The 26,395-nt window shown below is 44.7% G+C and overlaps 1 protein-coding gene across 1 annotated transcript in view; it reads left to right on the forward strand.

Annotated features, from left to right (window-relative positions):
* The first annotated feature begins 1,177 nt into the window (after positions 1–1,177).
* CYP17A1 (cytochrome P450 family 17 subfamily A member 1) overlaps positions 1,178–26,395 on the forward strand; it is a 55,366-nt gene continuing 30,148 nt past the window's right edge. The window contains exons 1-4 of the mRNA XM_068257530.1: positions 1,178–1,527; positions 8,308–8,446; positions 23,477–23,706; positions 23,931–24,017. Of these exons, the coding sequence (XP_068113631.1) occupies positions 1,213–1,527; positions 8,308–8,446; positions 23,477–23,706; positions 23,931–24,017 (771 nt within the window). The 5' untranslated portion in view covers positions 1,178–1,212. The remainder of the gene's footprint in view (positions 1,528–8,307; positions 8,447–23,476; positions 23,707–23,930; positions 24,018–26,395) is intronic.

Here is a 26,395-nt window from a genome sequence, read left to right on the forward strand (position 1 = left end):
AAACAATATTTGTATGGGCGCCTCCGGTATTTTCAGTTAGCTGCGGCAGAAGGAGGGGGCAGTTAAGATTAGGTGTCGGGAAGGGGGTTTATGCCAAGGGGGTTTGTTAAAGAGAACCTTAACTGAAAGAGATATGGATGTTTCCTTTTAAACAATACCAGTTGCTAGTCAGTCCTGCTAATCTCTTTGGCTGCTGCAGTGGCTGAATCACAACCCCCGAAACAAGCATGCAGCTAATCCAGTCTGACTTCAGTCAGAGCACCTGCTCTGCATGCTTGTTGAGGGGCTGTGGCAAAAAGTATTAGAGACACAGGATCAGCAGGGCTGCCAGGCAACTGGTATTATTTTAAAATGAAAAAGTCATACCTTCTCAGTTTAGGTTCCCTTTAAGGTTAGTTGTCAGGAAGAGGGTTTGTGCCAGGGGGGTTTGCTAAGGTTAGTTGTCAGGAATGGGGTTTGTGCCAAGGGGGTTTGCTAAGGTTAGGTGTCAGGAAGGGGAGTTTTAAGGTTAGACGTCAGTGAGGTTGTGGTTGGGGTTAGGCATTTAAGTGGGCAGGGATCTGTGTGAGAGTATGGTTAGATTTAGCTGTAGTAAAATATTAGTAACATTTACCAATATTTTGCTATCAAAAATGTGGAAAATGGGATATCAGTAAATGCTACCGATATTCTACTATCGGCTATTACCCGGTGTCCAAATTTCCTGATGCTTTTATTTCGCACACAGACCCCTTCAGACCTGATTTGTAATTGGTTAATGCTGGAAAGTTTCGCCTTGACTTTGCTGTAACGGGTCGGAGATCAATTCTGCTTGAATTTTGGACTCTTTGCTACCCTCATCCTCTGATTCCCGAGGCTAAAATTTGGTAATGTGGTGACAAATGCTTTTCTCTGGAAAAATATCTGCAGAACTCTGGAATCTGACAACAGATCCAGTGCCTAGGCGTGCCAAAAAAACATGAATAATTTTAACAACTGCAGATGCACATATTATTAAGAATAATAAAACAGAAACTTGGGATTTCTTTTTGCAGCCTTTCTTTTCTATGGGGACGAATTATAATTCTTATAAGAGGAAGAGACGATGATGTACTTCAGGCAGCCTTGGGACAAATTATCAGTGAGCTGTGATTGGCAGTGAGGAAACCCCCCCACTTTATTTATTTGGCAAGAACGCTGAAGTTATCACTTCAGGGTAAGGAAGACTCCAGCATGATTGTGTGGCTTGGCGGTGCTTTGCTTCTAGTCTCAGTGCTAGTCCTCATCTCCTTCTGGAGAATAAGATTGAGGAGCAAAAGAGATGTAAAGTACCCCAAGAGCTTACCATCATTGCCTGTAATTGGGAGCTTGCTTCACCTTGGGAGCCACCTGCCTCCGCACATCCTCTTCTGTAACCTGCAAAAGAAGTATGGAAGCCTCTTCTCCTTCATGATGGGCTCCCACTATGTAGTTATAGTCAACAACCATGAGGATGCCAGGGAGGTCCTGCTGAAGAAGGGCAAAACGTTTGCTGGGAGACCCCGCACCGTGAGTATTACCCACAGCAGAGATGCGTAACCTGGGAAACAGGCACGTCTTTAAAAGGAACCCGAGGTGTGAGACCTGTGGAAGCTGCCATATTTATTTCCTTTTAAACAATACCAGTTACCTGGCTATCCTGCTGATCTTTCAGCTCAGTAGGGTCTAAATTACACACCTGAAACAAGCATGCAGCTAATATTGACAGATTTGTCATAGACATCTGATCTACATGCTTGTTCAGGGTCTATAGAGGCAGAGAATCAGCAGGACAGCCAGGCATTGTGCATTATTTAAAAGGAAATAAACATGTCAGCCTCCATATCCCTCTCACCTCAGGTTCCCTTTAAGTCCCATTCTTGGTTTGTGATGTCCAAAAACTATTTTGCTGTGCTTAGCTATATTATTATTATTTAGTATTTATATAGCACCAACATCTTCCACAGCACTGTACAGAGTATGTACGGTATATATTGTTTTTGTCACTTAACTGTCCCTCTGAGGGGCTCACAATCTAATCCCTACCATAGTCCTATGTATGTATTGTGTAGTGTACATATTGTAGTCTAGGGCCAAATTAGGGGGAAGTCAATTAACTTAAGTATGTTTTTGGGATGTGGGAGGAAACCAGAGTACCCAGAGGAAACCCACGCAGAGAACATACAAACTCCTTGCAGATGTTGACCTGGCTGGGATTTGAACTGGCAACCCAGCGTTGCAAGGCAAGAACACTAACCACTACGCCACCATGCTGCCCAGCTATATGATTATGATTATGATTATGATAATGATTTCTGCTAGAAATGTATGTGTTTAGGGTAACAAAATAATTCCTTTGTTTGGGGCTCCAGAATGTAATACGCTTTGTGCTACATACTGTATATATAAAAAATACAAGGGTTGTGGACCCAATGGCCAGAGCAACCAATCAGAATATTTGGTCCATTTAAGGGCTCATTTCCACTATCGCGAATCCGCATGCGTCCAACGCATGTGGATTCGCACATGTAATGCAAGTGGATGGGCCTGTTTCCACTGTAGCGTTGTTGAGAAAAAAAAACGCACAAAAGAGCCGCAGAATTCGCCTGCGAGTAGAATGCATGCGAATCGCAGGCAATGTATTTAATAGGGAAATCGCATGTGTTTTTCTTACGCGTTTTTACGCGATTCCGCATGCGATTCCGCATAGGATCCAATGTAAATTAACACAGGCAGTGACATGGTTAAAAACGCATATAGCCTAACCGCATGCGTAATCGCGTAAAATAACGCGTAAAAAACCGCACCTGCATGCGATTTCATCAGCGGTGGAATCCAGGTGATTCCGCACCGCAATAGTGGAAACGAGCCCTAACAGTTGGAACCTGACTGGCTTCTTAATTATTTTTTTTTGTACTTGCATTTTGCACCAGTTTTCTTTGCACTTGCATTAATATATTAGCGCTGATGTGAGACTCTAACAACAGCCACACTGCTAAGGGCGCATACACACATCCAAATTTGATTGGCCAATCACAGTTTACTACTTTCATGTAGTAGGGGAGTTTACCTACACAATCTGTTCATAGTATTCTAAATCTGTTGGTCCTCATACTACACGGAGTTGGTAAAATTGGTCAGTGATTGGCCAATAAAAATTGTATGTGTACATACCTATGAATATATTGCAAGTGGGTTAATTAGGTAAGGAGGTGCAATAACTGTGGTAGGTGGTGTAAAAGTGCCCATTAGTGCTGCAATTTTTAGTGAACAATCTTTATTTTATCAGATCATTCAGTTCTACAGAAAAGATGGTATTTAATCGATTCACAGCATTAAAGTTTAAAAACTATTCCTGATATTGAAACCAGCTGTGATTATATGTATTAAAAAAAAATCTGCAATGTTGATCAACCAGTGGAAAATGATCAATAATGTGATCTTTCAGGATCAACTGGGTCCAGCAAGCTTTGCTGTACTTATACAATACACTACAAATGATCTGATAAAAAACGATTGTTCATTAAAAATTTCACTGTTAATGGGCACCTTACAGAACAACTGTAGTGAGAAGAAAATGGAGTCTGTCATATTTATTTACTTTTAATCAATACCAGTTGCCTGGCAGCCCTGCTGATCTGTTTGGCTGCAGTAGTGTCTGAATAACACCAGAAACAAGCATGCAGCTAAGAAACAAATAATGTCAGAAACACCTGATCTGCCACCCTGCAGTGTTAAGGTGGCCATACACTTCTAGATTTGCAGCAGATTCGACCATCAGATAGATTTCTGTCAGATGCCTGTCAAGTTGAATCTGACAGGAATCTATCTGATGTGTGTCACACACTAAAGCAGGCCATACACTGGCTCGATTCCCGGCTGTTTCGACAGCAGATTCGATCCTGGGATCGAATCTGCTGCCAATCGTTCGCGGTAAACGCAGCCGCCGATCCGATTTCCTCCCGAAATCGGATCGGTCCGTCGATCACGCCGTGCGGGAAATTACCCTCGATCGCCCGCGGGTAAAGTGCGCGTCGCTAGCGGCGGCCGATCCGATCAAGTATACATTACCTGAGGCTGGCTCCCGGGCATCTTCTCCGTGCTGCACGGCTCTGTTCCGGCTCCATCCATCCCGGCGCTTCCTGTGTCACTGCAGTGACCAGGAAGTTCAAGTAGAGGGCGCTCTATTTGAACTTCCTGGTCACGGAGTAACACAGGAAGCGCCGTAATGGAGCTGGAACAGAGCCGTGCAATGCGGAGAAGATGCCCGGGAGCCAGCGTCAGGTAATGTATACGGGGGGACAGGCGGCAGGAGCAGCTCAGCAGATGGTGAATCGGTTTCAGGCTGAAATCGATTCACAATCTGTTTGCAGTAAAGGCAGCTATACGATCCCTCTCTGATCAGATTCGATCAGATAGGGATCTGTCAGCTGGTTGATCTAATGGCACATCGACCAGTGTATGGCCACCTTAAGAACAGATTTCCAATAGATTTAATTCTGAAATCTATTGGAAATCGATCTAAATGCATTATTGGACCATTAGATTCAATGCAACTCTGGCAGCAGATCGACCTAGATTTTCCATCCTGTCAGATAGATCAAATCAATCGAAATAATAGGGAATTTGATAGAATCAATTTCTGATTTCTATAGAATTGATCATTGGCTGAAAGTAACCAGTGTATGGGCCCCTTAAGGTATTCTTGCCTTGAACTCCTTACTGAATAGGTACTGACCCTATCCAGGATTTGAACCCTGCTCCCCAATGTCAAAGGCAGAGCCCTTATCCAGTACACTATCCAGCCACTGAATGGCTAAAACTGACCAGAAAGGCAACAAATCTTTATCTACCAGTAGGGCTACCGATGGGGACAGAGACAACTCTTTAATTGGTCTTTTCAGTGTCAAGTTCAGTGTCAACTGAGCTTCAGTTCAGTTCAATTCCTGTGTTTTCAGCTCTGTTTGCAGATGAGGGTTACTGGAATTTTTTTTTTTACATAAAGTTTATTACCGTATGTACAGTATGTATTTACATAGCACTAATATTTTCTGCAACGCATTGAAAAACGCCTATCATTTATGCCCCTTTAACACTTCTACCTTTCTGTTGCAATGCAGCCATACATGGAGGCATACAGTACAATGAAAATATGCCTCACTTATGTGGTAAACGTGCATACACTGTTGATGCACTGCATGCAGTATGTTACTGCTTTGGGACCCACCACACTGCGCCCTACTATGATCAATGCCATAGCCCATAGGGCTATCACTACTTCTGTGACAGGATGCTGCATTGTTGCAGGTCGCGATGGAATGTGGTAAGTGTGAAAGGACCCTAACTGTCCCTCAGTGGAGCTCACAATCTGTATTCTATTCAGGAGCATAACTACTTATTGAAGGTTTCACGGGGCCTCCCACTAACGTTCTGAGGGATGCCATGAAGAATTAAAGGGAACTGAGCACCACCCAAAAAAAAAAAAAAAAAACCCACTGACTTTGTTCACATCTAAAATCGAAGTTGCACAAACATACGCGATTTTCGATTTTAAGGAGTGAATTTTCTTTTCTCCTCCCGGCGCTCGGTTGGGCGCTGCAGTTTTTAGAAAGCACTTTTATAAGCGCTTTTGCAGAGCGATTTGTTTTTTCACTTCCTGATGTCAGTCAGGAAGTGAACTCTTTGAACCGGAAAAAAATAAATACAAGGTACTTATTCTTAAAAGTGCCTGGGAAATCGCTATGCAAAGCGCTTTTTCAAGCGTTTTGCAATCTCCCTATACCTTCCATTGAGGGGAAACACCTCAAAAATGGTACAGGCAGCGCTTTGCTGAGCGGATCGGAAACGAATCGCTCAGATATGAACATTCTCATAGGGAGCCATTGCACAAATGTTTTTAAGGCCATTTTCAAAATCGCTGGTGCTTGAAAAAGACACAAAACACCCTAGATGTGAACAAGCCTTGAACCTCCCCATAAGGGAGGTTTGCAACACTGTATGCCGCTGGGGTTAGGGGGAGATGTCCCCTGTGAAAGTCGCCATCCTGTCCGCACTTCAAAGGACCTGCCTGGATCCTGCTCCTAGCCACAATGCATGCTGGGAGATGGATGCTGCAATCAGGGCCGGTTCAAGTAACAATGGGGCCCTAGGGCAAGATTAGCCTGGGGGCCCCCCAACAGACACCACCCTGACCAAAAAGCGTCATCAGAGGCCCTTTGTTGCAGCCAAATTTCCCTCCTGGGCCCCTGAGCTGGCTGCTGACCCTCCCCCAATCATCCCCCAACTTAACAGACTGCAGTGTCCCTGGGGAGCAACAGTTCAGATGGAGAGGGACAACTTGGGGGCCCCTAAAGGCTCTGGGGCCCTGGGGCAACTGCCTATTTTTTCCTATGGTAGCTCCGGCCCTGGCTGCAATGCATTCCGGGAGCTGTAGTCTGTAGATGTGTGTACCTGTCAGGGAGATGTACATACTACAGCTCCTGGCATGCATTGTGGCCGGGAGCAAACTCCGTACACGGGTCCTTTATAGTGTGGCTTGCTGAGTTCAGCGTGGTGTCTCTCACAGGGACAGGGGGCTACACAAGCAGCCCTTTGTAGGTAATGGTGCTCCCACTAACCACTCAGTAGTATACAGTGTTACAAAACCTCAATGAACCACAATTTCAATGTAATTGTTACTTAGCTCAATTCCCTTTAAGCAGTTCTGATGAAAAAAAAGCACAGGGGGTCCCTGCTGCAGTTTTCGGTAGTTGGTGGTGTATGTGGACTTATCCCTGCTGTCTTTGAACTATTTCTGACAGTTCAAACACCCCATAGACTAATGGTGGACAGCACTAACTAGTGGAGTTAAAATTGGTAGAAACAGCAGCGCTGTAATGTTAGCTGAGATGCTATGGACAGCTGATAGGGAGAGGAAGTCTTTGTAGCCAGCACTGCAGCATCACCAGATTCCTTTCATTATTATTAGACTCAGCTCCAGGCCCCTTTCTATGGGGTGAGTCGAGGTGGGGCATTGCCTGGCTGGGATGCAGCTGCATGGAGAGGGAACAGCGAGCGCATGCAGAACAAGATATGAAGAACAAATATATTGCTATGATCCACGTGCCACTTGGATCCCGGCAATGTAAGTATCGTAACCTGCTCTGCATGTGCATCCTTCCCACCTGGCTACCTATACCTGGCTACCTATACTGGAGTCACTTATACCTGGCTACCTATACTGGGGGCACCTGTACCTGGCTATCCAAACTGGGGGCGCCAGTACCTGGCTATCCAAACTGGGGGCACCTATACCTGGCTACTTATACTGGGGGCACCTATACCTGGCTACTTATACTGGGGGTGCCTATACCTGGCTACCTATACTAAGGGCACCTATACATGGATAGCTATACTGGGGACACCTATATCTGGCTACCTATAATGGGGCAAATATACCTGGCTACCTCGACAGCAAATGGGATGGGACTATAAGAACTGGCCAAGCAAGAAGATTATATATATATCCACCACGGCGGATCCGCTCCTAGAATCCCTCCACTGGCTTCCTATCCAGTCCAGAATCAGATTCAAGATACTGTGTCTGACCTACAAATCTGTCCACAAAACCTGTCCAACCTACATTTCCGATCTTACTCAGAGGTACACACCTAGCCGCTCACTCCGCTCTTCCAATGAACTTCGCCTAACCGCCCCCCGAATCACCCAGTCCCATGCACGCCTCCAGGACTTCTCAAGAGCTGCTCCAACACTATGGAACTCCCTACCTCCACCCATTAGGGCAGCCCCCTCCTTCAACATCTTCAAGAAAGCCCTCAAAACTCACCTTTTCACTCTGGCCTACCACCCCTCACAAGTGCTCTAAACCTACAGCTGAACTCTGGTCCCCTACCATTCATGTCCTTACCTCTCCCTCTAGATTGTAAGCCTTTGGGCAGGGTCCTCCTCCTTTTGTGTCCTACCTGATCTTGCACCTCCATTACTGTGAACCCATGCTATGCATCTGAGTGAACCTAACTTGCCTAATCTCCATGCTCCCATCCAGTGACTGACTAAGCATTACCTGGTACTCATACTATGGTGTGTGATCTGGTTTTCTTGTATTCCTGTATTGTCATATTGCTGTATGTCACCCCTAAATATTGTCTGTAACCTAAAGTAATGTTCAGCGCTGCGTAATATGTTGGCGCTTTATAAATACAATAAATAATAATAATAATAATAATAATAATATATACTCCATATGAGGTCTATAGGGGTTACAACCGTGCCTGCAGTGTTTAATTTCTAAAATATCTCTTTGCTATCAAGGTGACTACAGATATCTTGACACGAGATGCCAAGGACATTGCATTTGGAGACTACAGTCCCAGCTGGAAATTTCATCGCAAAATGGTCCATTCAGCTCTATGCATGTTTGGTGAAGGAACTGTCGCTATTGAGAAAATCAGTAAGTACACAAACAGCTTGTTTTATTTCATCAGACATGTGACAGCAGCTACTCTTCTACCTATACCCATAGCTTAGCATTATACAGTTTATAATCCCCCACGAGTACTCTAGTAAAATAAAAGCCCTAACCATGCCAATCAGTTACATGACCCCTTACCTACCTGCAAAACAAACCTTCCCCTCTAAGCCAGGGGTCCCCAAACTTTTTTAGTCAAGGGCCGGGTCAACATACTTTAGACTGCTGGAGGGCCGGAGTGTACATAAAATGATGTAGAAAAACATTACATGGAACCTAGGTAGTGTAAACAGCGCCTGAAACACAATCCCCCACATGCAAAGCAATCAGTGTTCAAAATACATACTATATTTTCAAAAGTCCCCCCAAAACAACCCCCTTTCCCCAGTAATTGCAAGGACTGCATTTATATTACCTCTAACCAACCCTCCCCCCCACAACCACCACCACTACCACAATGTTTTTGGGCACCAGACAGTGAAGCATACGGTGACAACCTGCCATACAATTAGACAGCAATGCCACCTAATGCGGAATTGGATTGGAAGTCAGTGAATTCCTTCTTGCTGGCTTCCATGTAGAAACGTGGTGCCAGCACCGGTGCCACATTTATAAGTAGTACATTTTGTGTGTGGAGGGCCGTTAAAAAAGCCTCCAGGGGCCGCATTCGGCCAGAGGCGTAGCTAGGGTTTGCAGCGCCCGGGGACAAAGACTATTAATGCGCCCCCTAAGGTGAAGGGGCGTGGCCAAATGTGGGCGTGGTTATGGGTGGAGCCCAATGTACATGGAGGTTAGCAGGCTCACGCTCACCCACCCTCCCTCAGTATGTACCTTCCAGCATGTTCCAAGACAAATTCAGCAATCATGAGCCCCCCCCATCAAGACAAATTCCGCAATCATGAGCAAACATGAGGCCCCCAACATGACCAACTCAGCAATCATGAGGCCCCCAACAAGACAAATTTAGCAATCATGAGGCCCCCAACAAGACAAATTCAGCAATCATGAGGCCCCTAACAAGACAAATTCAGCGATCTTGAGGCCCCCAACAAATCATGAGGCCCCCAACAAGACAAATTCAGTAACCATGAGGCCCCCAACAAGACAAATTCAGCAGTCATGAGGCACATAAATAGACAGCATTTCACATAAATAGGCAGAATGCCCCCTTAATATGGTAGACACCTCTCACCTGGCAGCAGTTCCCCAAAATACACAATCTGACAGCAGTGCTTCCCCAAAAATAGGTAGCCCCAGGTCTATAGGTGTCCCCAGAATAGGTGGTCAGCAGTATAGATGTCCCCAGAACAGGTAGCCAGGGGTAGAGATGTCCACAGAACAGGTAGCCAGGGGAATATGTGCCCAGTATATGTAGGCAGAGGTATGTGTCCCCAGTATATGTAGCCAGAGGTATATGTGCCCAGTATATGTAGCCAGGGGTATATGTGCCCAGTATATATAGTCAGGGGTATATGTGCCCAGTATATATAGTCAGGGGTGTATGTGCCCAGTATATGTAGTCAGGGGTATATGTGCCCAGTATGTGTAGCCAGGGGTATATGTGCCCAATATATGTAGCCAGGGGTATATGTGCCCAGTATATGTAGTCAGGGTTATATGTGCCCAGTATATGTAGCCAGGGGTATAATATGTGCCCAGTATATATAGTCAGGGGTATATGTGCCCAGTATATGTAGCCAGGGGTATATATGCCCAGTATATGTAGTTAGGGGTATATGTGCCCAATATATGTAGGCAGGGGTATATGTGCCCAGAGTAGGTAGCCAGGGGTATATGTGCCCAGAGTAGGTAGCCAGGGGTATATGCCTAGTATATGTAGTTAGGGGTATATGTGCCCAATATATGTAGGCAGGGGTATATGTGCCCAGAGTAGGTAGCCAGGGGTATATGTGCCCAGAGTAGGTAGCCAGGGGTATAGGTGCCCAGAGTAGGTAGCCAGGTGTCCCCCTCCCCAGCAGGAGGGGAGCAGCGCAGAGAAGAGCTGCTCTCCCTCGCTTGCGTCTCCCCTCCAATGTCCAGTGGCTGGCAGCGCCGAGCGGAACTTACCTCCGTCTCTCGCAGCGCCGGCTGCGCACCCGAACTTCCGGCCGGCGCTGGAGCGAGACGGAGGTGAGTTCCGCCCGCCGCTGCCAGCCACCCGGACATTGGAGGGGAGACGCAAGCGAGGGAGAGCACCTAAGGTGAGGGAAGGAGGGGGGATATGGCCCCCCTTCCCCACCGTCCGCACAGCTCTCCCTCTTCTCTGCGCTGCTCCCCTCACCCCTCCGCAAAAAAAAAACCGAAGCTCAGCTGGGCGCCCTTGGGGACCCGGCGCCCCGGGGCACTTGTCCTACCCCGACCCCCCCTAGCTCCGCGCCTGCATTCGGCCCATGGGCCTTAGTTTGAGGACCACTGCTCTAAGCTATGCTTAATTCTAACCTTACACTTTGCTAACCTTATATTTTGCCACCAGTTAAAGAGGGACTGTAGTGAAAATAACATAATGAATAAAATTGCCTTTTTTTTCTTACAATATTTATTTATAAATTATCTAGCCAGTGTTTGTTGTAAAATCTTTCCTCACCCCGACATGTCTTTGTGTTTTTACATATTTGATTGATGCTGATCCCCTTGGACAACATCACTCGGCAGGCCAGTAAGTAAGGGTATCAGCTGTGTAGCTGGCAAAGGGATGACGGAGTGATGTGTGCATGACGTCACACTGCAGGCAGGGAGCGACGTCTTCAAAGAAGTTGGCCATCTGTATGCTTAGTTGATCTGCCAGGCGGATGGCTTGCAGGACCATCAACCTTGATAGTTGGCTGAGGTGGTAGTTAATGGCCGCCTTAGCTGACTTTAGTCAAGCGTGTGTTCGAGCCTTTAGGGCTCGTTTCCACCTGCGCAATTTTAGACGCGCTTTTGGAAACACAGCGCAATGCGCTATCGCAGGGACATCAGAAGTGCATAGACTGCACTGTCTGATGTTTCCAAACATGTGTTTCAATTCACGACTGAATCGCAATGCATGGTTGCATGCATTTCGTTGCATTAACCACTTCGCCGCCCGAGTACAGTATATCTACGCTCCTTTGGAGTTGAGTTCTCTGCCCGGAGCGTAGATATACGCACCCCCCGCCGCTACCGCCGCTGTCCGCGCTCCTGCTCGCAACGTGCGCGCACCCCCGCCATCGTGCACGCCGCTGCCCGCTTGCCCGGAGATCAATGAACGGGAAAATTTATTCCCGTTCGTTGATCTCTGCCCCCGCAATGATCGGCATGCTTCTATGAGAAGCAGCGCGATCATTGTGAAAAAACTCAGTTTCCCAGCCTCCCTTCCGACGCTTGTAGGACGCCTGCAAAAAAAATGTCATCTTGTGGCCAAAAAGTAGTACTACACCCAAAAACATTTTTCACATACAAATACATTATTTTCACTATTAATTTTAACTCATTAACTCCCACACTCCCCAATTGTTACCAATATTTTTTTTTGTAATATTAAAATTAATTAAAAAAAATTACAATAAAAAAAAACTGAAATAGTTACCTTAGGGACTGAAATCTTTAAATATTTATATCAAGAGGGTATAGCACTGTTACTTTATAAATTATGGGCTTGTAATTAGGGATAGACGCAAAACTGAAAAAAAAGCACCTTTATTTGCAAATAAAATATTGGCGCCAAACATTGTGATAGGGACATAATTTAAATGGTGTAATAACTGGGACAAATGGGCATATAAGTTACATGGATTTTAATTATAGTAGCATGCATTATTTAAAAACTATAATGGCGGAAATCTGAAAAATAATGTTTTTTTTTCCAAATGTTTTCCTATTTTCCCATTAAAACACATTTAGAATAAAATAATTCTTGGCATAGTGTCCCACCTAAAGAAAGCCTAATTGGTGGTGAAAAAAACAAGATATAGTTCATTTTATTGTGATAAGTAATGATAAAGTTATAGGTGAATGAATGTAAGGAGCGCTGAAAGGAGAAAATTGCTCGGATGCTGAAGGGGTAAAACCCCTCAGTTGTGAAGTGGTTAAAGGGAACCAGAGATGAACGGGGGGGTGGAAAAAGAAAAAGATTTTATACATACCTGGGGCTTCTTCCAGCCCCATAAGCCTGAATCGCTCCCACGCCGCCGTCCTCAGCTTCCTGGATCCGCCGGTACCGGGCCCGTCACTTCCGGCGGACGCGGCCAATTGTCCGCATCACAGGGGCTCCCTCCATACATGTACGCATGCGGCTGCGCAGTTAGCGGCCACATGCGTATCAGTATGGGGAGAGAACCCGGTGATGCGGAGAATTGGCCGCGTCCGCCGGCCGACTTGCCGACTCGCGGCAATGACGGGACCCGGTGGCGGCGGTTCCAGGCAGAGGAGGACTGCGGCGTGGGAGCGATCCGTGCGTATGGGGCTGGAGGAAGCCCCAGGTATGTATATTGCATCCTCTCTGGTTCCCTTTAAAGGGGCACTATGGCGAAAAATGTTAACATTTTAAATATGTGCAAACATAGATATATAAGAAGTAGGTTTGTTCCAGAGTAAAATGAGCCATAAATTACTTTTCTCCTATGTTGCTGTCACTTACAGTAGGTAGTGGAAATCTGACAGAAGTGACAGGTTTTGGACTAGTCCATCTCTTGATAGGGGATTCTCAGCAAGGCTTTTATTCTTTATACAGATATTCCCTAAAAAGGATTTGAACAATGATGCTGGCCTGCTTCCATGCTTGCTAAACATATTTTTGGCAGTTGGACTGCCATTCACTAAGTACTTTTGAAAATAAATAAATCCCTGAGAATCCCCTCATGAAGAGATGGACTAGTCCAAAACCTGTCGCTTCTGTCAGATTTCTAGTACCTACTGTAAGTGACAGCAACATAGGAGAAAAGTAATTTATGGCTCATTTTATTTTGGAAAAAAGTACTTCTTATTTGTTTATGTTTGCACATATTTTACATTTTACAATTTTTCACCATAGTGCCCCTTTACCGCTGCGATCCCATTCATTATAAATGAATGGGATTACAAGCACCTCTGGGGGAATCTAGTTGCAATTCAAAGCCATAAAGGGGCCCATACACTCAGCCGATTTTCTGGCCGATCGATCGATCCCGATCGATCGATCGATTGATCGTTTGAAAATCGGTTGGCCAATCGACCGATCGATGGCCGATTTCGATCGATTTCGATGGATTTCCATCGACCAGGCAGGATGGAAAATTTAGGTCGATCTGATGAGATTGCTTATCAGTTTGCATTGTCCTTAATGGAAATCTGATGGCAAAAAAATGCCATCAGATCGAATTTCAATAGATTTCAAACTGAAATCTATTGGAATTCTTTCCTGGTAAAAAATGTTCTAAAAACGCATCAGATAGATCATCAGATGCATTTCTTATCTATCTTCTGCCAATCTGACGAGTGTATGGGCACCTTTAGTCAGTAGTAAATCTGTGACAATAAATATCATGCTGTTATTCAACTCTTGCTGTTTTATATGCAACTCTGCTGACATCTAGTGGACAAGCAGGGGTATAACATCATGATATGAAAAATAGCCTTGAAATTCCTGTACAACTAAAAATTATGTTAACTTGATGGCCTTCCCCTTCTGACTAGACTAGCAATAATAGTGTAAGATTACATTTAAAAATGGCCCATAAATACTTTAACTTAGATGAGAACAGCAGTAGTCACCTGACCACTGCTGTCGAGCTTTATTGTTTCAAAATTGCTTGTGGCAATAGCAGTGAGCAGATGTTTGGCAAAGCTGCAACCCGCTTCAATTGGTTTGAGGGAGGGGGCATGGCTCAACTGCCACTTAACCTTCCTTGCATATTCAGCAGTGATGCATCGTGGGAGACATCATATGCTCACTCCTGTTTTAAGAAGGCAAACTTTTGTTTTGCGTAACATTTTAGTAAGGCCCGGTTCACATTAGCGGTGGCCGTCCGGAATCGCCGTGCCGGAGCCGGACCGCTTGCAGAACGGACAGAACGGACGCACGGCAATAGCAATGAAAGCCTATGCGTCCGTTCACATGCGTCCGTTCTGCCGGACCGGAGCCGGACCGGATCCGGACCGGATCCGGACTCCGGCGTCCGTTCCAACATGCGCTATTTTTTGGTCCGGCTCCTCCGGCAGCCGTATCCGGGGCGGAGCCGGACTGCACCATCCGGCCAATACAAAGTAATGAGAACCGGAGAGCGCACAACACACTGGCTACAAAAACCGGACGTTCTACCCCACTTCCTATGCATTTTGGATGGGGACCACATGGAGTTCACAGAGTGGGGCAGCAGCGATTTCATGCTGGAGCTCTAGGCAGCAACATGTCTGATATAAGTCTGATAACGAGGAGGCGAACAACAGAGAATTCCCAGGTATACGAAAAATGCCTGGATCCATGGTCCCAACTGCAGTCTCTGTATCCACGGATGGTCTCCACACGTCCACCTGTCTCCAACAATGACCCCAGACCCTTCTGCTGACCTCCCAGACCCCAGGTATTTACAGGTTGTTATCTCCTTAAGAAACCGGATCCGGACCGCAACCGTGTTCACACCGCACGGAAACCGGATGCAAACGGACCGGATCCGGACCGGATCCGGATAGGAACCGTACGGATCAGGTCCGGTCCGGATACGGTGCGGTCCGGACATCCGGTGCGGTTTTGACAAAACCGCAAGTGTGAACGGGGCCTAAGAGGGCTTTTTGGTTCTTTGTAGCCCCTTACACACGCCAATGAGTACTGGTTCACCATGAGCTTGTTAGGTGATCTGTAACTCTGGTGATAATGGAGAGGGAGGTTCAGCAAGTGGGTGGGTGTTTTTTGGATGGTTGGCTCTTCAAGAGTATACCAAGCAAAGCCTTCAAGTCTGAACAATTCTGCTATCATGTTAATTTCCACTTAGCCAGGAGAAGAGAGAAACTGAACTGAAGCTATAAAAGCTGGCAGCTGAGTAGCTGGAGTATTTGATTGGCTAAAATCAATGTATTCCCTGGGTCATTAGAGATTTGCATCTTGGGAGATTTTATTCTCATAACACAACAAAAGTCACTTTTTGGAATGAATGAATGAATGAATGAATGAATGAAAGAAATAATGAAAGTGGAAGGTTTTTATTCTCACCCCCTATTGCATGAAGGGTTTGCCAATGTAGCAAATTTGTTTGATGGAGCATGTTAACATTGCCTTGTTGTCAACCACTGAAAAGGCCAGAAATAATCCCTTTTATTCTGAAAAAATTGAATAAAAATAGAAACAAAAAAATGCCATGTGCATACGAGTCATCATCTGAGATGGGGATGTCTGGAAGACAAGACTACCTTGACACTTTGAACACTATTTAGGTGGCACAAAAACTACGAATAGAAGACATTCGAGCATAAAAAAAAATGTTTTGTGATGTGGGGCCACTCATCATTTCAGATTAACTACTGAGGTCCCAGAGAAGCAATACTGTATATTACAATGATGACAACATAATAATGCATGATTTACTAACTCAGACCATAGCTTACAAATATATTGCTTAGAATTATATTGCATCTGACATCTCCCAGTTGTGCTATTGAACTTGCTAGGTGAAGGCCTTAATGTTGGACTCAAGGTAGAAAGCTAAACACACAGTTACGATATGGTATACATAAAGTTTCCCAGTGGTGGCTCCAGCTTCAGATTTTGGGGGGGGGGGGGGGGGGGGGCTCAAAGGGGGCACAAGGGCTGGCAGGCAGGGCTCACGGGAAGGGGGAGGGGAAAATGGGTGTGGTCATGACATCATGTAGGAGGGACTAACTGTAATGTAGTTGTACCAGCTAATGTAGTTACATAAAAAAAAAATTAAGTAAATGCACATAATGACTGACAGCGTTTCCCCAGTAAATGCACGTAGTGAGAGACAGCATTTCCCCAGTAAATGCACGGAATGAGAGACAGCGTTTCCCCAGTAAATGCACGTAATGAGAGACAGCGTTTCACCAGTAAATGCATGTAATGAGAGACAGGGTTTCACCAGTAAATGCACATAATGAAAGACAGCGTTTCCCCAGTAAATGCATGTAATTAAAGACAGCCTTTCACCAGTAAATGCATGTAATGAGAGACAGTGTTTCACCAGTAAATGCACGTAATGAGAGATAGCGTTTCACCAGTAAATGCACATAAGAGACAGCTTTTTACCAGTAAATGCACGTAATGACAGACAGTCTTTCACCAGTAAATGCACGTAATGAGAGACAGCATTTCCCCAGTAAATGCAGGAAATGAGAGACAGCGTGTCACCAGTAAATGCACGTAATGAGAGACAGCGTTTCACCAGTAAATACATGTAATGAGAGACAGTGTTTCACCAGTTAACGCACATAATGACAGACAGCATTTCCCCAGTAAATGCACATACTGAGAGACAGCATTTCACCAGTTAACGCACATAATGACAGGCAGCGTTTCCCCAGTAAATGCATGTAATGAGAGACAGCGTTTCACCAGTAAATGCATGTAATGAGAGACAGCGTTTCACCAGTAAATGCACATAATGAAAGACAGCGTTTTCCCAGTAAATGCATGTAATTAAAGACAGCCTTTCACCAGTAAATGCATGTAATGAGAGACAGTGTTTCACCAGTAAATGCACGTAATGAGAGACAGCGTTTCACCAGTAAATGCACATAAGAGACAGCTTTTTACCAGTAAATGCACGTAATGACAGACAGTCTTTTACCAGTAAATGCACGTAATGAGAGACAGCATTTCCCCAGTAAATGCAGGAAATGAGAGACAGCGTGTCACCAGTAAATGCACGTAATGAGAGACAGCGTTTCACCAGTAAATACATGTAATGAGAGACAGTGTTTCACCAGTTAACGCACATAATGACAGACAGCATTTCCCCAGTAAATGCACATACTGAGAGACAGCATTTCACCAGTTAACGCACATAATGACAGGCAGCGTTTCCCCAGTAAATGCATGTAATGAGAGACAGCCTTTCACCAGTAAATGCATTTAAATGCATGTAATGAGAGACAGCCAGTAAATGCATGTAATCAGAGACAGCGTTTCCCCAGTAAATGCACATAAGAGACAGCTTTTCACCAGTAAATGCACATAATGACAGACAGTCTTTCACCAGTACATGCACGTAATGAGAGACAGCGTTTTACCAGTAAATGCACATAAGAAGACAGCTTTTCACCAGTAAATGCACGTAATGACAGACAGCCTTTCACCAGTAAATGCATGTAATGAGAGACAGCGTTTCACAAGTTAATGCACATAATGACAGACAGAAAGCCTTTCACCAGTAAATGCACATAATGACAGACAGACAGTGTCCCCAGTATAGGTAGCCAGGTGTATAGATGTCCCCAGTATATGTAGCCAGGCGTATAGCTATCCCCAGTATATGTAGTCAGGCTGGTGGTGGTGGGCTGGGGGCCCCAGGACACCACAGGCCTGGCTGGTGGTGGGCTGGAGGCCTCAGGCCTGGCTGGTGGTGGTGGGCTGGGGGCCCCAGGACAGCTCAGGCCTGGCTGGTGGTGGGCTGGGCGGAAGGCCTCGGGCTCAGGCCTGGCTGGTGGCCCCAGGGCAGCTCAGGCCTGGCTGGTGGTGGTGGGCTGGGGGCCCCAGGGCAGCTCAGGCCTGGCTGGTGGTGTGCTGAAGGCCTCAGGCCTGGCTGGTGGTGGTGGTTGGGGGACCAGGACAGCTCAGGCTTGGCTGGTGGTGGGCTGGGCTGAAGGCCACAGGCCTGGCTGGTGGTGGTTATGGGCTGGGCGCCCCAGGGCAACTCAGGCCTGGCTGGTGGTGGTGGGCTGGGGTCCCCAGGCAAGGGCAACTTAGGCCTGGCTGGTGGTGGGCTGGAGGCCTCAGGCCTGGCTGGTGGTGGTGGTCTGGAGGGCTCAGGGCAATTCAGGCTTGGCTGGTGGTGGGCTGGGCTGAAGGCCACAGGCCTGGCTGGTGGTGGTGGAGGGTGCAGCAGAGCAGTGTGGACCACACCAAGAGCAGTGCGCAGCATGCGGACGTATGTCTCATGACATGATGTCAGCGTGACAACGTCACTACGCCACTGACGTGCCCTTGCAGCTCCGTGGAGTGCCCGGAGATCCGTCTCGTCTCCGTCTGCCTTAGCATGCCCTGAACTTTTTTTACGGTGGTCAGGCTGGCTGAGGAGGCTTTCGGGGAGGGGGGGAGGGGCTGACAGCATTTTTTCTGGGGCTGAAGCCTGGGTAAGCCCCAGCGTGGCGCCGCCACTGAAGTTTCCTACTGTGAAAAAATGTGTAAGCCAGTGATTTAGCTGTCCCATCAACACAGTCTACCATAAGGTCCACTTTGCAGGTCCCCAAGATTCTTAGCTGATTTACAATGGGAGTTTTATTTTGGGTAGTCAGCACACATGACTGGTATATACAGTATAAGGTGTTTTGTGATCACTGTAATTAAGGTGCCCATAAATGATATATTCTGCATTGTACTTTACAGTCTTACCAAATACATGTAGTAGTAGAGTAAACTGAATATAATATAATTTGGATACCTTAGGTAGTCCCTCATATTACATAGAAGTGGTAAGATCATACCATTAAGATTCTATCTATAACAGACACCTTAAATGATTTGGCTTGACTTGAGAAAGGAGAGGAACAACGCCCGGAATCGTTGTTACAGAATTTAAAGTGCCCTGTAGCACTATCCAGTAAAAATTAGTCATTGCTGTACCACTGTGTGGAAGTTAAAAGATAAAAGTACTGTTTTTGATTGTAATAGACAACCACAGCTGCTCATCATTATGTATAGTGCTAGCTTCCTTGTTTCTATAAACTACTTTTTTTTTACGCAGCAGGTATTAAAATACCTTCATGACGTCCATTAAAAAACGTACTCCGTGATACACAGTGTTTATAGGACTGTTTTCAGCAGTCTTGGGAGAACTACTATTTAAAGATTAATTTGACATAACAAGTGGCACACTTTCCTTTTAAACAGGAGTCCTCAAACTAAGGCCCACAGGACAAATGCGGCCCTCTGAGGCTTTTTTACCGGCACATACACACGCACGCATGCACACACACACTGTATTACTTATAGATGTGGTCTGCTGCATCTTTAACTATTGGTGACCCACATATAGAATAGCAGTTCTGGCCCCAACCTTCCACATGCAAGCAAGAAAGCAGTCGTTTCTGGGTTGTGTTGCAGGCTTTTGCAGGCCATTGGGTGACATTATGGCTCACATATGATTTGCTATGTTAGGGTCATGATATCTGCACTGTATTGGTGGCCCACATATAGAATAGCAGTTCTGGCACCACCCTTCCACATGGAAGCCAGAAAGCAGTCATTTGCTACTGGGTTACTGGGTGGAGGGGATGACTTGCATGCCACTGGGTGACATTATGGCTCACATATGACTTGCTATGTTAAGGTCATGATATCTGGACCTGCTGTGTTGGTGGCATAATAGCTGCACATGCTGTGTTGTAGGGCATACTACCTGAACATGCTGTGTTGGGGGGCATACTATCTGCACATGCTGTGCTGGGGGGCATACTATCTGCACATACTGTGCTGCGGGGGCATACTATCTGCACATACTGTGTTGGGGGAATAACATCTGCTCTGGTTAAATGGGAGACATGAGGGCTGCCAATGTTAATAGGCGCTGTTTTTCTACATAACGTTATGTATGTTCCGCCACCTTCTGCAGTCTGAAGTATGTTGACCCAGCCCTTGACTGAAAAAGTTTGGGGACCCCTGTTTTAAACTGACAGCATTGTGCAATGCAGTTGAGCCTGATTAGCTCACAGTGCAGAAGGCCCCCCTCCAGTCTGTGTGTGCAGCTGTGAGAGCTTTCATGATGCTTATAGGTATATGAGGTATAACAGGATTTATATCTTAATGCATCTAATCATTCTTTATGGAGCACACTAGGTTAGATGGTTATTTCATTTCTTATCTGCCTGGAGATTAGATTTAAAGCAAGAACCATACAAAACAAATTGAACCAATTAGGAAAAAACAATCATACCAAGCAAAATGGGTCCCTGATCCCTCACTGCTTGCCATTATCAGTGTTCATGCATGGCCAGCTATATCTATAGTTAGAACTGTAAAAGTTCATTACAGAATAGCCCCAATCTAGCTCTCATATGACTATTGAAATGACACAGTGCTTGGATACGGACCTACAAACAACCAATGTACATAGAGACCTTGTTTACTTAGATAAGGATCACTCACTATTATCTTTTGCATGACTGACAAGTATATTGAAGTGGTTGAGCAGAACATGGCCTTATGTTCCAGAATTTAAATAGGTTTGTAATTCAAAGTCCTGCAGTCCTTTCTCTTAACAGAATGCTATGTTGATCTACTATTGCAGTTGACTAATAGTGAACTGGAACAGGAAAAGTTACTGTTTTGAAGTGTATAGTCAAAGCAGTTTAACAGATCACTGAGGAAGGGTAACTGTATTTAAAGCACACCTGACCGGAGGCAAAACTAGCTAAGGTAAGCACAGAGGTATGTTCATGCTGGTTCCACATACCTCTGTGTGTTGTCTGTTCCTTTCCTCATAGCCCCTGGTCCATGTAATCACAACTTGAAAAACGTGACTTTTGGCTAAAGTAAAAATTTAAAACAGGAAGAGGCAGGCTTGCTGCTATGTTCCCTACTATCACCCGCCCACTCCCTCCTCCTCCTGACCCATTCATGCACCTTAAGAGATGGGAGTGGGAGGGTGATAGGAGAGAACATCATAGCAAGCCTGCCTCTTCCTGTCTGAAAATTTGACTTGTCATCCATACTTGGGCTTGTCAGCAGACAATGAAAGTCAATAAAACAATTGTAGTTGCCCGTAACAACTGAAAAAAAGTACTTTTATCTTTTAACCTCCACACAGAGGTGCAGCAGTGGCTAAAGCAGTTATAGTAACTGCTATAGGTCCCTGGAATACCTTGGGTAGTTGCTTTCCAGGTGGGAAGGCTGGGGTTCTGCAGGGAGAACCACAGTAAGCCTGATGCTTATTGACTCTGCTACATTCTCACTTTGTGAGTGGGATGGAATTTTGTATTTCCTACCTCCACCCTCTCCTGCAAGGCACCCCTTATGCCAAATTGGCCTGAAGGCTGATGGGAGCTTCAGCGAGCCTTTTGGCATAAGGGGTGCCTTGCAGGAGAGGGTGGAGGTAGGAGATACAAAATTCCATCCCACTCACAAAGTGAGAATGTAGCAGAGTCAATAAGCATCAGGCTTTTTGGACATCTAACTGAACTTTGGGGATGTCCAGTAATAAGAGGTTTTATGGCAATGTAACAGTCAGGTTCCCCGTTGGAGAGTAAAGTTGTCCTTTCCTATCCACCAGACGTAAAATGTTAAAAAATAACAGACACAGAAACCAGATATTTCAATGACACAACACTTACAACAATTTGGAAAATAAAGTTTATTACGTCCCCCTAATGTTCTGTACTTCTCCTTGTATCTTGTTTGAACTCTTCTTCTTAAAGAGACACTGAAGCGAAAAAAAAATATGATATAGTGAATTGGTTGTATACTATGAATAATTACTAGAAGATTAGCAGCAAAGAAAATATTCTCATACTTTTATTTTCAGGTATATAGTGTTTTTTCTAACATTGCATCATTCTATAATATGTGCAGATTACACAACACTCAGCATTCAAAATGAGTCTTTCAGAGCAGTCTGTGAAGTAATGACCTCTCCTCTAGCAGAGGAAAAGTAAATAGTCCAGGAACAGTTGAGATAATAAAAGTCAGATAACAGCCCTCTCCAAGACTAACTTAGTTGGAGAGCTTAATGGCTTGTTTGCATAGAGATAACAACTGGCGTTTCTCAACTCTTCCTGTACTGGAAACAATTACACTGATGTATCTGATCTTAATGTTTTATTTCTTAGCTGTGCTACACATACAAATCATAATATCATCATTTTTTTTTTCGCTTCAGTGTCTCTTTAATGCAAGAGCTGGGCCTCCCTCTTTTCTGTTATTGCTTGCAAGTCTTTGATTTGTGAAGTCTTCCTCCATCAGCCATGGGTCCTTTGTTTACTCAATTCAAGCTCTGGCATCAAGCGATGAGAATCCCTGCTACCCATGTATAGTTGCCAATGCTGCTTCTGTATCATAATTCACCATTTATGGTTATGACTTTAAAGAGGAACTGTGAAAAAGGATTGAGTTTCATCCCAATCAGTAGCTGATTTTCCAATGACAAATCTTTACCTTTTCTCGAATAGATCATCAGGAATGTCTGTCTGGCCAATATTGTGGTGAAAACCCCTCCCACAGTGTGATGTCAGGATCTAGGTCCTGACATCACACCTTAGGAGCCTTGTTGCATTGTGGGAAATAACTTCTGTTTCCAACTGCCAAGCACCAGTATCTCCCTCTGTGCATATGTTTATATATAAGAAAACAACCTTTTAGCCAATCGCATTATTAGGGGGTGTGGTTATAGAGAATGGCAGTTGCGCCATCTGTTTTTATTCCATGTCTACCAGAAGTAAAGATGATTACGTGCAGGCTAATTGTGGATCAAACAATATGAACATATGAACAAATTGCATGCCGAATATCAATCATCTCCTGATCTATCCTCTATTTTTTAACTTCTCACTTTGCAACGTATTGATTTTTTTCTTCTACTTTTCACTAAAGTTTCCCTTTACATATAATAGAATCCCTTTACAGTAAACTCCAAAGGACCAGGTAAAGTAGTTAACTATATCAGAGGTTTACTATATCAGAATTGGTCATGCATTGTAAATTTAAGCAGATGCATTTGCTGGGACCTGAGGACTGAGTTTACTATATCCAGAGGTTTGCTATATCAGATTTTACTATAACTAGGTTTTACTGTAATAACTTATGTCAGAGATGGTACCTTATGCTGTTTTTGAGCATTTACAGCCAGTAGCTTGAGTGAAGTGCGTCCTGCTTTGTGCAGAGCTTGATTCTAGAATGATTTTCTTGTACCACAGTATCCCGTGAAGCGGCCTCCTTGTGTCAGACCCTCTCCTCCTTCCACACAGTCTCCTTGGACATGGCTCCGGAGCTGATACGAGCCGTCACTAACGTTGTGTGCTCCTTGTGCTTCAACACCAGATATGACAGAGGAGATGCTGAATTCCAAACCATGATGGACTACAGTAAAGGCATAGTGGACACTGTGGCTAAAGACAGCCTGGTGGACATATTTCCCTGGCTTAAGGTATGAATAGATTTGCCACCTACATGTCATGATGTTTCTTGACACTATAGGTGTAGATGAATTTCTTGCAACAGCATGATGATCTTTGCAGCATAAAATAAATGAGGCTGCCATTGCTCACCTAAATGCTGAGATGCTGCTGGGACTGCAGTGACTGAACAAACATGTGTATGTATAGTTTCCATTCATGCTAGATGATTCAATAAAATCCAATTTTGTGACAGATATTTCCAAACAAAGATCTAGACACTCTGAAGAAGTCAGTGGCGGTTCGGGACGAGTTGCTGGCTAAGAAATTCAAAGAGCACAAGGTAGGTTTTACATAATGATGATAGAAACTGTAGAATTCAGTCTTCTTGAGCAGACCTCATAAGAGACTGACAACAGTGGGATCTGGTCTAGTGTATTGTATTGGTAATAATGAGACTGGGCCCAATCCAATTCACTCCTAAAGGTGCATACACACATCTGATTGTATGCCCAATTGTCATTTAAATTGGACATTTGATGGACTTGTCATTCAAACAAAAAGTCGTCCAGACTCCTTGTACACACAGATGACAAAACATTTGAAATGCTAATTACAGCTAATTTAAATGTCGTTTGACTGGTCAATGGACTGGATAAAACAATGGACCAGATCAAAAGACTGATCAAACAACTTGTTGTTTGAATGTCTATTAGTGCCAAAGTAATAGACTTTCAAACAACAAGTCGTTTGTACACATGTATGGACCTACCTGCAGTTTGAACGACAATTAGTCCACGGATCCGCCAAACGGATCAGTCAAAACTGCTGCTATCTGTCTAACGATTGAACGTTGTTCCAATGACCGGTTTGAATGACAAGTCGTTCTGAAATATCAGACGTGTGTACGTACCTTTGGTTTTCTCCAAGGAGATAATTTTTCGTCTGTTTAAAATAAGTTTTCAGCAATATGCAATTGAAAAAGTACCAAAAAGTAGGTGAAAAAGTACTATCAAAAATTATTCAGAGTATTTTCTTGCTTGCTGGTGGCTTAAAGGACAACTGTAGCGAGAGGTATATAGAGGCTGCCATATTTATTCCCCCTTAACCACTTGAGGACCGTGGGCTTTACCCCCCTTAAAGGGACACTTAAGTCAAACAAAAAAAATGAGTTTTACTCACCTGGGGCTTCCAATAGCCCGCTGCAGCTGTCTGGTGCCCTCGCCATCTCCCTCCGATCCTCCTGGCCCTGCCGGCAGCCACTTCCTGTTTCGGTGACAGGAGCTGACAGGCTGGGGACGCGAGTGATTCTTCCCGTTCCTGGCCACAATAGTGCCATCTATGCTGCTATAGCACATATCTTATACCATATAGCAGCATAGAGGGTGCTAATGTGTCTGGGAATGCGAAGAATCACTTGCGTCCCCAGCCTGTCAGCTCCTGTCACCGAAACAGGAAGTGGCTGCTGGCGGGGCCAGGAGGATCGGAGGGAGACGGCGAGGGCACCGGACAGCTGCAGGGGGCTATTGGAAGCCCTAGGTGAGTAAAACTCATTTTTTTTGTTTGACTTAAGTGTCCCTTTAAGGACCAGGCACTTTATTTCCATTCAGACCACTGCAGCTTTCACAGTTTATTGCTCGCTCATACAACCTACCACCTAAATGAATTTTGGCTCCTTTTCTTTTCACTAATAAAGCTTTCTTTTGGTGCTATTTGATTGCTGCTGCGATATTTACTTTTTATTATATTAATCAAAAAAGACATGAATTTTAGCAAAAAAATTATTTTTTTAACTTTCTTGCTGACATTTTTCAAATAAAGTAAAATTTCTGTATACATGCAGCGCGAAAAATATGGACAAACATGTTTTTGATTAAAAAAAAAACAATTCAGCCTATATTTATTGGTTTGGGTAAAAGTTATAGCGTTTACAAACTATGGTGCAAAAAGTGAATTTTCCCATTTTCCAGCATCTCTGCCTTTTCTGACCACCTGACATGTTTCATGAGGGGCTAGAATTCCAGGATAGTATAAATACCCCCCAAATGACCTCATTTTGGAAAGAAGACATCCCAAAGTATTCACTGAGAGGCATAGTGAGTTCATAGAAGATATTATTTTTTGTCACAAGCGGAAAATGACACTTTGTGACAAAAAAAAAAAAGTTTCCATTTCTTCTAACTTGCGACAAAAAAAAATGAAATCTGCCACGGACTCACTATGCTCCTCTCTGAATACCTTGAAGTGTCTACTTTCCAAAATGGGGTCATTTGTGGGGTGTGTTTACTGTCCTGACATTTTGGGGGGTGCTAAACTGTAAGCACCCCTGTAAAGCCTAAAGGTGCTCATTGGACTTTGGGCCCCTTAGCGCAGTTAGGCTGCAAAAAAGTGCCACACATGTGGTATTGCCGTACTCAGGAGAAGTAGTATAATGTGTTTTGGGGTGTATTTTTACACATACCCATGCTGGGTGGGAGAAATCTCTCTGTAAATGACAATTGTTTGATTTTTTTTATACACAATTGTCCATTTACAGAGGTATTTCTCCCACTCAGCATGGGTATGTGGAAAAATACACCCCAAAACACACTATACTACTTCTCCTGAGTACGGCGATACCACATGTGTGGCACTTTTTTGAACCCTAACTGCGCTAAGGGGCCCAAAGTCCAATGAGTACCTTTAGGATTTCACAGGTCATTTTTGTTTCAAGACTACTCC

This window comes from Hyperolius riggenbachi, chromosome 10 (genome assembly GCF_040937935.1).
Source record: "Hyperolius riggenbachi isolate aHypRig1 chromosome 10, aHypRig1.pri, whole genome shotgun sequence".
Taxonomy (NCBI): domain Eukaryota; kingdom Metazoa; phylum Chordata; class Amphibia; order Anura; family Hyperoliidae; genus Hyperolius; species Hyperolius riggenbachi.